Here is a 12,789-nt window from a genome sequence, read left to right on the forward strand (position 1 = left end):
TGATCACACCTGGTGTCCTGGCTTCCCCTGATTCTCACAGAGCACGGCGCTCCTCAAGGAATGGGCTTCTCGGATTTAGCACACTGGAGCCTGAGCTCCTGATCTACCACGGATGGAAGGATCTGCCTGGACTGTCGGGCTGCCTGCCCCACCTGCCCCTTGGGGACAAAGGGAGGCTGGGGTGGGACGGGCCCGGCCCAACACCCACCGGTCCATGGAGAGCTTCTGTGCCAAGAGCCGCCAGTCATTGCCCCGCGAGTTGGGGGCGTCCAGGCTGTTGCATATCTTCTGGCGGATGGACAGTGGAATCTTGAAGGCATAGGGCCCCAGCTGGGTGGTGACTGTGTTGCCAGGGGCAGAGCAGAAGGCGTCCAGGGAGCTGGCAGGCGTCTGGAAAAGCAGGGGCAAGGTGAGAGGGGAAAAGCGCGCTGTCCCCTCCCCCCCCCCCCATGCACAGCACTGGCATCTGTCCCTCCAACCTTCCTGCCCGGGGACTGTGAGCTCACGGAGGTTCCGGTCACTCCCCACGCTCTGGACAGGCTCCAGCTGCCCAGTCAAAGACCTCCTCCCCTGGAAGCTTCCAAGGGCCAGGGCTCCATGCCCAACCCCCAGCCCTCGGGGCGCACCATGCTCACGTACTGGCCCAGGCTAAATGCTGATGCCCTCTCGTGATTACAAAGCCACAAGGAGCCTCAGGCACGGTCTAATCCACACAGGACCACTTTTACACGTGTGGAAATGAAGTCAGAAAGGGGAGGTGACGTGCCCAGGGTCACACGCCAAGGTAGGGGCGGAGCGGGGCCTAGGCCCATAGCCAGTGCTCTTGACACCATGCTGCAAGGAGGTTCTAGCGCTGTTGTCCTGGCTGGCCTGGGTTTCGTAAACCTCAGTCTGGATTTATAGCGGGGGAGAACCGCAGGCCTGGGCCAAGTGCTGACCGGACCCGAGGCTGATGGTCTCTGTCCTCCCTAAAACCCACTCTCTGACTTAGATGTTGCCACGGGCCAAGCACAGCAAGTGGTAGCTCTGAGCAGAACTGCGCAGGTCCCAGCTCAGACTTGGGAGGGGAAGGGAACATGTCTTTACAGGAGACAGCACTCCCCCCCAGCTGAGGGGGGAGCATGGGGGTCTGAACGCTGTCCCCCCCGGCCCCACAGAGGGTCTGGCCTCTGGCCTCACCTCTGCCAGTGTGGCGTGCAGCTGGAAGATCTGGCCTTCCCCTTCTACCTGCCGCACACAGATCTTGCAGGTGAGCTCTGTGGAGGCCAGGCTGTGCCTCTCCAGGGTGAAGGTGCAGTGCAGGGCCTTCTGGCTGCCACTCCAGATGTGACAGAAGGGGATCTCCTGAGGGAGGGGCGGCAGGGTCAAGGACGGGAGGCGAGCCTGCCCTGCCCTCAGAGGCTGGTGATGAGGCCAGCCTCGGGGAGCGCGGGGACCTCTCAGTGGGCAGTGCAGGCCTCTCCATCCAGACAGGCAGAGGAAGAGGAGCTGGTCAAGGGCCCTTCAGCTGAGAAAGGGAGCATATGGGGGAGAAGGCACAAGTCTGGATGCGTGAGTGTGTGTGCAAGGGTGTGCATGCGTATGTGTACGCGTGTGCGCGCGCATGTGTGTCTGGGCTGGAAGCCTTGCAGACTCAGTGGTGTTGTGCGGATAGGTGCAGGCACGGGGATGTGACTACTGGGGAGTCCTCTGCATGGTCTACCAGGCATGAATACTCTTAGAGATGGTAAGGCCTCTCTGAAGGTGATGCGTATAGACATTTGTGTGTGGGAGTGTGCCATGGGGTGGGCACCGAGCGTGGGGCTGTGCCTCAGGATGACTGGGAGCGTGAAGAGTGGGGTGGGAGGGAGACAGAGACTGGGGGCGGGGGCGAGCCTAGAGGAAGGAGGCAGGGCCAAGGCCTGGGCAGGGGCACTGGTCTTCCCTGGGCAGCCCCTCAAATGCTCCCCCCTCCCCAGCTTCATTCCCCTCCCGCAGCCCTCACCTGGTACTTGGCCAGCAGCTTGCTTCTCCAGTGGGCATGGGGGATGTCGTGCAGAGAGAGGCGCAGGTTGTGGTAGCTGTCTTTAAACAGCAGGGGTTTGGGCTCCTCCACTAGATAGCCACCCAGCGTCCGTTCCAGCTCCAGCACGTCCTGAGGGCCAGGAGGCAATGGGAAGGGGGAGCCCATCACACTTGGCCAATGGGTTCTTCTTGCTGCAAGCTGGGGGTCTGGGGACACATGCGGGCAGTGGGAGCCAGGCTGTAGGCCTGAGGGCAGGCATCCATCGGAGCACGGGGCCGGGCATTTGGTAAGTGCTCAGAGAAGACACACCATGTGAATAGATGGATGAATGGACAGATAATGGGACAGATGGATAGATGACTGGATTTATAGATGACTGGACAGATAGATAGAAAAATGGATGCATAAATATAGACAGACAGATGGACGTGCAGACGGATATACAAATGGATGGGTAATAAATAGAAAGACAGATGGAAGGAAAGATGAATGAATGCTTGGTGATGGCTGGAAAGACAGATGGACTGCTGAGTGAATGAGTATACAAATAGATGGGCAGCAAGCTGGATGGATGATGGATGGATGGACGAGCGGATGGACGGACAGATGGGGACTGAACAGATAAGGAATGCCATCAAGCCAAAATGTGGCAGCTCCCCTCCTGACCTCCACTCCATTCTCTGACCAAAGCTGGACCCTGGCCAATGCACCAGTGCTGAGGGATGCAGGCCGCAAGAGCATTTCCCAGAGCCTCCAACCCATTCGGGGCCTTCTGGAATTTCAGGCCAGCTTAGCCCAGCAGAAGACACTCTCCCATGAGGCCTTTCCACCTGTGCTGCCTCAGTCCGTGACTTGGAGTTTGGGACAAGTCACATGCTACTAGGAGACAGGAACTGGAGGAGACCACAGACCATGGGTGGCGGGAGGCCTAGAGCTACAGGAAAGGGACCAGAGGCTTCACAGGGGGATGGAAGGAAGGAAGAGGTTTACATGGGGCCAAGGGGCCATGCTCTTCCGGTGTTAGGATGAGCCTGAGGTCCTAGGAACGCAGTGGAGGGCTGGGGAGGCAATGGGTGGGACTTGGAGGCGGGGATGGGGGGTGGGGGTGGGGGTGGGGGTGGGGTGGGCAGGGTGCTACTAACACAGGTCCACACTGCCACCATCAGGCTCTACGTGCCCAAATCTGACACCTTCACCTTTCTGCCCTCCCTGCCCAAACCACTGGCACCTGCCACAACCCCTCCCTCATGCAGGGGCACCGTCCGTCCTTTTGCATATACTCAGAACCTGGCCGTCAGCCCCCACGCCTCCCCTCCCCGCCCCTCCCCTCCCCCTCCCATCAGGCACTGGGTTCTGTCCATTCTGCTAACACAGCAGCCAACCCCCCGTCCTCGCGGCTGTCCCTGCCTGGTGTCCAGGGCCCAGTTGCAGCTTTCAGCTGGCCTCTCTGCCTCTTGTCCAGCCATTCCCCAGCATAGCACAGGGGCTTTCCAAAAGAGCGCCTGTGAACAGGGGTCCACCGCGTCTATGCCGCCGCCCACTGGATGGATCCCAAATTCCTGCTCATGGCTCCCAAGGCTGCTGGGAGCTGAGTGCTGCCCACCTCCCCAGCCCCATCTCTCTCCCTCTGTCACATACACACAGCCCCTGCAGGCTTCGTTCCCTGCAGGAACGACACACCTGCCTTTGCGTTAGCGGCTCTGCCTACCGGAAGGCCCTTCGGCCTCCTCGGCCTGGCACCCCTACTTGGCTTTCGGAGCTAGGTCTAAGGCTAACTGTGCTGTGAAGCCTTCTCAGGCCCTCCCCCTCCCAGTCGGGTGCTCCTCACCCTCCGTCAGGGAGCTCCCTGTCTGCCCCTCCTCTAGCCTGGAGCTTGGTGAGGGCAGAACTGTGCCTGATTCCTCTCTGTATCTTGGGGGTCTGATGCCATTTCAGTGTTGGAGCAATGAATGACCGATTCATGAGGCTGATGGTGGAAGAGGGGTACCACAATTCTGGGGTGGGGGACACGGGAAGGCACGGCAGCTGGTGCGTGGGGGGCGCTGCACGGAACCGACGGCGCGGCCTTACCTTCAGGGCCGCGGGCGTGTCCTCCAGGCAGTAGACCCTGAGGCTGTACTCCAGGGAGGTGCAGAGGGCGGGGACGAAGATGGCCAGCTGGAGCCGCTTGACAGCCGAGCGGGAGTAAGACTCACCCGTGAACACGTAGGTGCCCAGCTGGTCCAACAGGATGTGGCAGGACCTGGCCTCCAGCTGACAGTAGCAGGGGGTGTTCAGGGTCTCCTCGTCCAGAGTCACCACCTCCTGCAGGGTGAAGCACACAGGTCACGGCTGTGGAGAGGCCCACCCAGGCGGGGCCAAGAGAAAAGGGGCTTTCTCTCAGCTTTGGAGGCTTCCCAGAGCAGGTTCAGATAGCGGGCCCGGCCTCCCAGCCTCGGCTCCTCACCTCCCAGTGGCCCTGGTGGGCCTGGGTCTTGAGCTGGAAGATCCAGTCACCGTTGCTGACTTCAGCACAGTGGGGTACCGTGAGGATGACGGGGCGGCACAGCAGGAGGCCCGTGGGCCCACAGGTCACCGAGGGGCTCAATACTGTCTGGGTCCCTTCTGAAAGTGGGCTGGGGAGATGGCAAAGGGCAGGGGGCAGACAGTGAGGGGAAGCTGGAAGCTCAGCAAGGGCTGGGACTGGTGTGGGGCTCCCGCCTCCACCCTGGCTCCTGGGTGGCCCAAGGCAGGTCTCCACCCCCTCCCCCGGGGCTCCCAGAGGTCAGGGGTTAAGGAGAGACAGAAGGATGGCACAGGCCTTAAGATTGTTCTCAGATTTCTGCTGTTCACGGCCAAGTTCTCACAGCCATATTTTTGTTCGCGTTTTGAAGGGTTCTGTGCTCTTGGGATGTTTTGGACAAGTGTTGCTAAACTGCCCTCTAGAAAGCTGCTACCAGTCTGGGCTCCCGGCAGCATGTCATGGGGGGCCGAGTCCCCACGTATTTGTCAATATGAAAGTTTTATCATATGAAAAAAAATCTGTAAATTCAAGAAGTAAAAAACTCCTAATATCTCATGGCTGTTTGAATTACTATTTCTTTGACTACAAATTAGGCTGAATATTTTTTCATAATCTACTGGCCTCTGTGTGTGTGTGTGTGTGTGTGGGTGTGTGTGTGCATCAGAGAGAGTATGCGTGAATCACTTCATATCCTCTGACCAGTTTTGTAGTGAAATGTTCAAAGCCTCTTTACATAGTAAGGATATTAACCTTTTGTCATAAGGTAGCTACTTTGTCAATTGCCTTTCAGTTTCGTGATTAGTCTAGCAGGTTTTGTATGTAATAAGATCTGTCAGTGTGTTCCTTGGAGGACTACCTCTGGCCTTAGGATCAGGTGCAGAGTGGGGGATGATGATATCTGAACCCAGGGTGGACAGGTAGCAGGGAGAGGAAGAGGAGGGGGGCAGGCCAGGCCGGAACTGAGGTCTCTCTACTCACAGGGTGTTCTCTGCCTTGTTGATAAGGAGGTACATCTCATAGAACTTGCCCTGGGGGATGGCTCCATTGGGCACCAGCAGGCTGACCCCTAGGGGGAGAAGGAGGTCAGCAGGGAGGGGCTGGAGGGAGTCTAAGAGCTTAGAACAGGGGTGGGGGGGTGGCTCCTAGCTTAGGTCCGGAGGGGGGGAATACATCTCCCGAAATCCAGGTGGTCAACAGCAAGGGGTGGAGAGAGAAACTCTGGGGATTGGGTACAAGGACAGACCAGGTCACTGACAGGGGTGAGTTTGTCGGGTAACACAGGGGCCCCTGGCATTGTGAAAGGGTATAAAGATGGCAGAGACTCAAAGTCAGAAGGCCCCAATGCCAGCTCCAGCCCCAGATCCGTTTGAAACTGGGAAACTATCAACTGATGGCTTTGCAGCCTGAGATGGGCAGCCCTGCCTTCCCAGTGGTGCTCTGTAGGTCTGTTGAATTACGAAGAGGTATTCTCTCCTACTTAGCAGATGAGGTTTACAGAGTGGCTCGTCGAAGGTTCCCCTGCCTTAGTGGGGCAGAGAAAGGCCTGGACCCCAAGTCTTCTACTTTATTGTCCTTCTTCCCCCTGGGCCTCATGTTTCCCATCTGAGAAAAGGGATCAGGGAAGTCCTAGCTTCTATCGGTGGAGGGGGTGCTGGGGATGCCTGGAGGGGACATGCTGAGGCCGGGCTGAGAGGCAAGCAGAGCAGGAGCCCACCTGTGCCCGGGATGCTGAGCCTCCCACCCAGGCAGCCGAAAGTGCCGCTGACGCTGCTCCCCGGGTCACGGGGCAGGCCCAGGAGCTGCTGGGGGCCGAGGCTAGCACTGCGCAGGTGCAGGAAGTGGGCATCCCGGGTGAGATCGCCAGAGTATGTGCCGGGCGGCAGGACCCCCAGCAGGTCGGCCCCATCGGGCAGGCCTGGCCCAGAGCCGGTGGTGCTGGAGTTGTAGACCTTGATCTTGAGACTGGGCAGGGGGTCCAGCAGGGGTGAGTTGGTCATGGGGATCTTGTCGGCTGAGTCCTGCAGGGCATACATGGGCCCGCGGTAGATGCCAGCACTGGCCATGAGGTCCGGGGGCGCCGACGGGTGCAGGAGCTGGGGATTATCTGCAGGGGTTGGGGCTGCCGTCAGACCCAGCTGTGCCTCACTGGCCGGCTCCCATCCTCTGCTCCTACCGGGGGCCCTTCTCTTGCCAAATCCCACCCAGTGTTCAGCTGCCAAAGGCTCAACTGCCATCCGCTGCAGGAAGCTTTGGGGACTCACCACCTGGGCTGCTCCTCTTCCCTGTGTCTCTCTGATCTACACTCATCCAGTTATCTGTAGAGCAAAGTCTAGGAAAACCCCGGGAGGGATCAAGAGCCCCCGCTGCGGTCTGGCTGGTCTGGCCGGCTGCCCTGCCCCTCTGGGTGCCCCAGCCTGCATCTGTTCCCCCCTCCCAGGTATCCCCAGGTGCTTACTGGGCCTCGCAGTCTTGAAGTTGACGGGGTGGAAGCCGCCAGTGAGGGCGGCGGACGAGTCGGTGATGTCAGTGTCGAAGTCCCGGCAGTTACGGCGGTACACCACCACGCCCACCACCATGAGGACGCCCACGACCACGAAGGCGGACACCACGAGGCCTGCGTACAGCGCCACGTCCCCCGAGGCCTCCAGCACTGCGGGCACAGGAGGGCTGCGTGAGACCAGGTCCTGGGGCAGAGACCCAGGTCCCAGGACAGACCTGCGCTATGCTAGGTCCTAGTCTCAGCCCCCCCACGACTGGCCGGGACCTCAAGCAAGCCTGAACCACTCTGCACATCGGTCTCTGCAAGTAAAATGGCCTCAAGTCCCCTGCCCTGCTTTCCTCCCAGTGCTGAAAGACAGGCAAAATGACTCATCGTCTGTCCCAACAGTGAACTCATGGCTCATTGCTGACAAAGAGACAAGGGCTGTGGCTCAGTCTGTCCTGTCCTGGCCAGGAGGTTAACTGAGGGCCCCATTGCAGCCTGCGGCATATCCTCAGGCCGGAGGTCCCGGCTCCCAGAACTCTCTGCAAGCTGCCGTCCTGAGCTCAACTTCCATCCTCTGCTGGGGGTGGGGGTGGGGATGGAGGCAGAGAAGGAGCATGAGGAGGGAATGAGATGCAAGGCGATGCGGTGGAGAGGAGGAGAGCAGGTGGAGGGGAAGGAAGGGGCTCAGGGAGGCCACCCGCGGCTCACTTCCCTCCCCCAGGCAGGCCGCTACCCAGCTGCAAATACCCCTGTACGGGCCAGGCAGGAAGGTGTCAGGGTTAAGAGGGAGGGTCTACACGGCAGTGCCATCCGACCGAGCTTTCCACAGCGATGCACGTTCTATGCTGTGTTGTCCCATGTGACAGCCACGAAAATGTGGCCGGTGTGACTGAGGAACTAGGTCTTTAACAATGTATTTAATTTTAACTAAGTTAACAGGAAGTTGAGAGAGCCACACGTGGCCAGTGGCTACCACACGGGACAGCACACAGGCTGAGCCCAGATACCTGCTCTTCCTTCTTGTTTGTTTCGGGAGCTCCAGGAAGCACAAGTCCCGTCTCCCCTCCTGGGGGGTGGGGAGGCCTCAGAAAAGTAGGCCTGCTTTCCCTGCCTGGACCCTTCCAAGCCCCACTTCCCTGGTGCAGACTGAGCCTTCGGCAGGTAGGGCGTGGCTCAGTCCTGGTGTCTGCCTGCTCCCGCCGCCTTCTGGCCCCATCTCTCCTCAGTCGCCCTCATTTTTGGGCTCCCGGAGGTTCCTGGCCCCCGGGAGAGCTGCCAGAGGAGGCCCTCAAGGGCTTGGCTCTGCTTCCTGATGCTCTCCCTGACCACTGGGGGACACCAGCCCAGCCCCCCCTCTGAGCTGGGCCCAGGGCCTCACAGCTGATTTTATGATTCTGGAATTATTTGGAAATTACGGTTTAATTACCACAGGCCAATCTGCCTGAGCAGCTTTACTGCTCTGGGGCTGCCACAGCACAGCCTGGGGAGGAAGCTGACCAGCCCCCTGGGGCTGACGCTGGGCAGCGGGTTTCCTGGAGAACTAGTCCCGCTGTTGGGGGTACAGTGAGGGGCTCCGGGTTGACAGTGTGGGCCTGGGTGCTGGCCCTGTCACAGAGAGGAAAGCTGAGGGTGCAAGGCTAAGAGCACCAGCTTTGGCCACATAACTAGTTAGATTCAAATCCTGGCTGGATCCCCGGTCAGTCCCTTCCTCTCTCTGAGCCCCATCTTCTTCCGTCACGGGAGGCTGGGGACGGCGTCCTTTCTGTCAGCTGCTGGTCTGCCTGTCTGCACGCGATGGAGGTCGTGACGCGTGCAGCACCGGGGGCCGGGGGACCCCATGGAGGGTGGGTGAGGGGGCACCTTCGAGTCTCCCTGTCCCCCACCCTGCCCTGCACCCACACCCCGGAAAAGCCAGTCAAGGAGAGCCAGGGATCCCCCAGAGGAAAGAGGACAGCCATGAAATGGGACTTACGGTGGCTTTTGGGGTCACTTAGAGTTTTCTTATCTGTCGAGGGAAATAAAGGGAAAGACAATGACATAGGTGGCAGAGAACGGGTGGTGAGGTGACAGGAAACGCGCAGATGAGATGATGCATGTGGCGGGTGGGCAGAGGCCCCCAGGGGCTGCTCCCCCGCAGCCCGCACCGGATGCCTGGGGCAGGCTGGGGGGGCCCCACTCGTCCGGCTCGAGCCCCCACCCCCAGGGGGCCCTGCCGTCCCAAGGACTCACTCTGCACGCACAGCCCGTCCGTGCAGTTCTTGGAGTCGAGCAGGGTCCCGCTGCAGTCCCGGCCTCCGTTCTGGGGCGGGGGCGCCATGCACTCTCGGCTGCGCCAGTGGGCACACTCGGTGCTGCACGCCGACCACTTGCTCCACTCCGTCCACGCTCCGTCGACTGTGGGAGCACGGCACACAGCACGTGGGACACCGCGCGCTTCCGCACACACGTCCCCGCGCGCTACGGCAGGAGAGGGAGCCAGGCGCAAGCACAGCCACCCCCAGCCACGGGGCCCCGTGCCAGGGCAGCCGGGGGCGCTGGGTGGGCGGGCAGAACACACGCACACACGGTCCCTCACCCAGACGCAGCCCAGGGCACTCACAGGGACTCAAACCCAAGGCAAACACACAAGAACATAAGAGCCGGGACAAAACCAGGCATGCAAGGGACCCACGGAAGGGGACGCGCAGGGTGAGGCGAAGATGAGAGGAGAAGAGAGGACCTTTGCAGGATTAGGAGTGGCGGGCAAGACGTGTCTAGGTCAAGGGCAGGAGCACAGGCTCCTACTGACCCCAGGCAGCGCTGGGACCCCGGCCCTGGGGGCTGACACCGAGAACCCTCAGCCTGGGGGCAGGAGAGCCCACCCCTCCGACGGCAGCTCTGTGCCCGTGTCTGTCTCTCTAGCAGCCTGGCGCAGAATGAGAGGCCAGAGGCCACGGCATCCCGTCCGGCCTGCTCCGCCAGCCGCGGGCCCCAGGACAAGCCCCTACTGCCCCCCACAATGGGGAGAGAACGGCCACCCTGAGCGTGGCAGCTGACACAGCACAGAAAGTGGGGCTGGGAACTGGGCTGGGAACCGGGGTGGGCGGGCTGCCGGCTGGCCCGCGGCCTTACCTGGGCACACGGTGGTGCAGGCGGTCTTTTGGAAGGCCTGGCCCTCACAGAAGGCGCCTCCATTGAGCGGGGCCGGGTTGGTGCAGGTCCGCGTGCGCTTCTGCCAGCCACGGCCGCAGCGGTTGGAGCAGGGCGACCACTCTGCCCAGCTGGACCAGCCACCGTTCACTGCGAGGGCAGCGGGTGTCACCTGCCGGGCCTGGCCCTGCGACCTGTGGGCCCCCTAACCCCATCTCCAGCCCCCACGAGGCCCTTCTGCTGAGGCCTGGCCTTTCCTAACTGGACCCCTCCCGCCATAGCACCGGGGACAGATCTGGGCTACAGCCGTCAGCACCAGAGGGGACCAGGGAGGTCACGGTCTATCCCCAGCCTCATTGTACAATGACAAACGATGGTCCAGAGAGCGCTGACGCTTACCCAAGGTCACCCGGTAATGGAGCCCGAAATGGGGTTCTTTCTACCACACTCGAGGCCTCTCAGCTATGGCTCTGCCTCTCCTGCCCAAGGGAACAGCAAGGAAGAGCCTGCAGGCCTAGGCGGCCGCTCCTCACTCTGCTGGGACGCCAGGCTCGGGCATGAGGATACCGACTGGGCCCCGTTCCAACCCCAAACCCAGGAGGGCCTGACTTGACTGCTAGCTTGGCTGTGTGATCTCGGTGAAGGCCCCTCCCCTCTCTGGGCCTCAGCCGCCCAGCTGTCCCCCGGGGCCCTGCTGGCCTCCTGGGCAGGACGCGGTGAGTGGGCAGACGGCCCGGCTGCCCCCGGGTGGGCCGTACCGTAGACCGTGATGGTGGCGGTGGTACTGCGGCGCTTGGCTACAATGTTCTTGGCCACACAGGTGTAGTTGGCCGTGTCCGACAGGCGGGCCTGGCGGATGATGAGGTTGTGGTCGATGGTGAGCAGGAAGTTGGTGTCCTGGGTGGGGTCGATGATGTCCTCATTCTTCAGCCACTCCACCTGCAGGAGTGCGGTTGCGGGGGCGTGAGGGCCCGCTGCCTACTCACCTGCATCCCGGGGAGTGGGCCCTCTGTGGAGGGGAAGGGAGGGCGGCCAAAACCAGGATAGCAGTTCTATGCATGGCCACCCACGGTGGTGACACGGTGAGGCAGGCCCTCCACGGGCCAGGCCCTGTGCTGGGTGGTACAGAACCCAGTGCTTGTGACAACCACCCAGCAGCTGGACGGCCTCAATTTCATCAAATGGAGGGCGGCATTTATTAGCATCGACCCCACAGGGATGTTGCAAGGACCAAACACGTTAGTGTGGAAAGTGTGAAGAACAGTACTTAGCTCCCCGGAAGTGCAAAATAAGCATTAGCTAGTAGTGCATGCCTTCACCATTAAGGCAAAGGCCACGTGGGGTGCATCATGTTTAGGCCCACGCATTATGGAGACCCTCTGGTGTCCATAAAGCTGGCGCTTTGGCTTCTGGGTGGGGAAGGAGGATTCGGCCACTGGCTTAGTCTTATAAGAGACTGAGCCTGGGGCCTGCCCAAGGTGCCCTTGGGGATCTTGCCCCAGCTCTGCCCCATCCCTCGGGGTTATGCCTGTGGAGGGCCTGGCTGGGGTCCACACATTCTGAGTTCTGCAGAGGTGGTAGTTCCCTTCTCTGTCTCAAGCCTTGATATTCCCATCTATGAAATGGGGAGAGCTCTGGGAGGCTGAGGCACCGTGGCTGGTAGTAAATACCAAGCCTGGCTGGTCTCTGCCATGCCTAGTATTCCCCTTGTCCCCCCTCACCTCAGCCACAGGCACCCCCTCCGGTGGCCGGCACTGCAGGAGAACCTCCTGGTCCAGGGGCACTTCCTTGCCCAGAGGCTCCTGATCGAAGTTCTTGCGCAGGTCTGGGAGAAGGAAGAGGGGTCACCAGGCACAATGAGGTGGAACCAAAGCCTGAAGCGCCCCGCTCTAGCCACTAGGTGGGAGTGCACACCAAGGGAACGGGCTCGACCTGGGGCATTTCCTTGTCACCAAAGTGGGGCCTCACCGGGTGGAGCTGGGGGAACAGGTTTCCCTCCCTGACTCTGGGGTACTAAGCACAGAACAACCCAGGATGGTGCGGAAGCAGGCAGCTCCCTTTACAGAAGTAGGTGAAAGGGGCCGTTAGAAATCCTGAGGCCAGAGGTGGCCCCGTTCTGGGTCTAGGAGGCTTCTTCTGAGCGGGCATCCACGGGCCCTGACGTCCCTGCGGTGGGCATCTTCAGCCAGGGATGCCCCCACAGAGGAGGAACTTCCTTTCTGGGGGGGGGCATGGGCAAGGGGAAGGGGCCCCGGGGGAATGGGGTGCGGGGGTGTTGGGACGGCGTACATGCGATGCGGACATAGGCCCGGCGACTCTTGGTGGTGCCGGCGGAGCTCCAGGCCACGCACTGGCACCAGTAATCCTCCAGCCCGAACAGCTCCTCCACCTGCTGCCGGGACACCTCGATCTGGACCTCCCGTACCCGCAGGCCTGAGAGGGGGAGACGGATGTCAGCAGGGGGCGGGTCTGAGGATGGGAAGCAGGGGCCATGGCACTGGGATATCTGTCTCTCTTCTGCCAAGTGCCTCTCGTTTCCATGTATTTCCCTGGCTCGAGCCGCCACTGCCACTCCCCTGAAGACTGCCCCGGCTAGCGCAAGCCCTCTGCCCCCGTGCCAGCCATGTCCTGCCCTAAAGCCGGGGTGTGCTCTGCAAAATGCACAAA

At 61.1% G+C, this 12,789-nt stretch overlaps 1 protein-coding gene across 2 annotated transcripts in view; it reads right to left on the minus strand.

Annotated features, from left to right (window-relative positions):
- UNC5B (unc-5 netrin receptor B) overlaps positions 1-12,789 on the minus strand; it is an 80,968-nt gene that overhangs the window by 4,264 nt on the left and 63,915 nt on the right. Inside the window, exons 3-16 of one of the 2 annotated variants that reach the window (XM_036083937.2) lie at positions 12,412-12,555; positions 11,844-11,947; positions 10,881-11,061; positions 10,105-10,272; positions 9,223-9,387; positions 8,966-8,998; positions 6,964-7,158; positions 6,223-6,612; positions 5,487-5,574; positions 4,452-4,620; positions 4,076-4,309; positions 1,985-2,134; positions 1,180-1,344; positions 209-390 (exon numbers count right to left, since the gene is read on the minus strand). In XM_036083937.2, coding sequence (XP_035939830.1) covers positions 209-390; positions 1,180-1,344; positions 1,985-2,134; positions 4,076-4,309; positions 4,452-4,620; positions 5,487-5,574; positions 6,223-6,612; positions 6,964-7,158; positions 8,966-8,998; positions 9,223-9,387; positions 10,105-10,272; positions 10,881-11,061; positions 11,844-11,947; positions 12,412-12,555 — 2,368 coding nt within the window. The remainder of the gene's footprint in view (positions 1-208; positions 391-1,179; positions 1,345-1,984; positions 2,135-4,075; positions 4,310-4,451; positions 4,621-5,486; positions 5,575-6,222; positions 6,613-6,963; positions 7,159-8,965; positions 8,999-9,222; positions 9,388-10,104; positions 10,273-10,880; positions 11,062-11,843; positions 11,948-12,411; positions 12,556-12,789) is intronic. The other variant, XM_036083938.2, reaches the window with a different exon arrangement.

This window comes from Halichoerus grypus, chromosome 7 (assembly GCF_964656455.1).
Source record: "Halichoerus grypus chromosome 7, mHalGry1.hap1.1, whole genome shotgun sequence".
Taxonomy (NCBI): Eukaryota; Metazoa; Chordata; class Mammalia; order Carnivora; family Phocidae; genus Halichoerus; species Halichoerus grypus.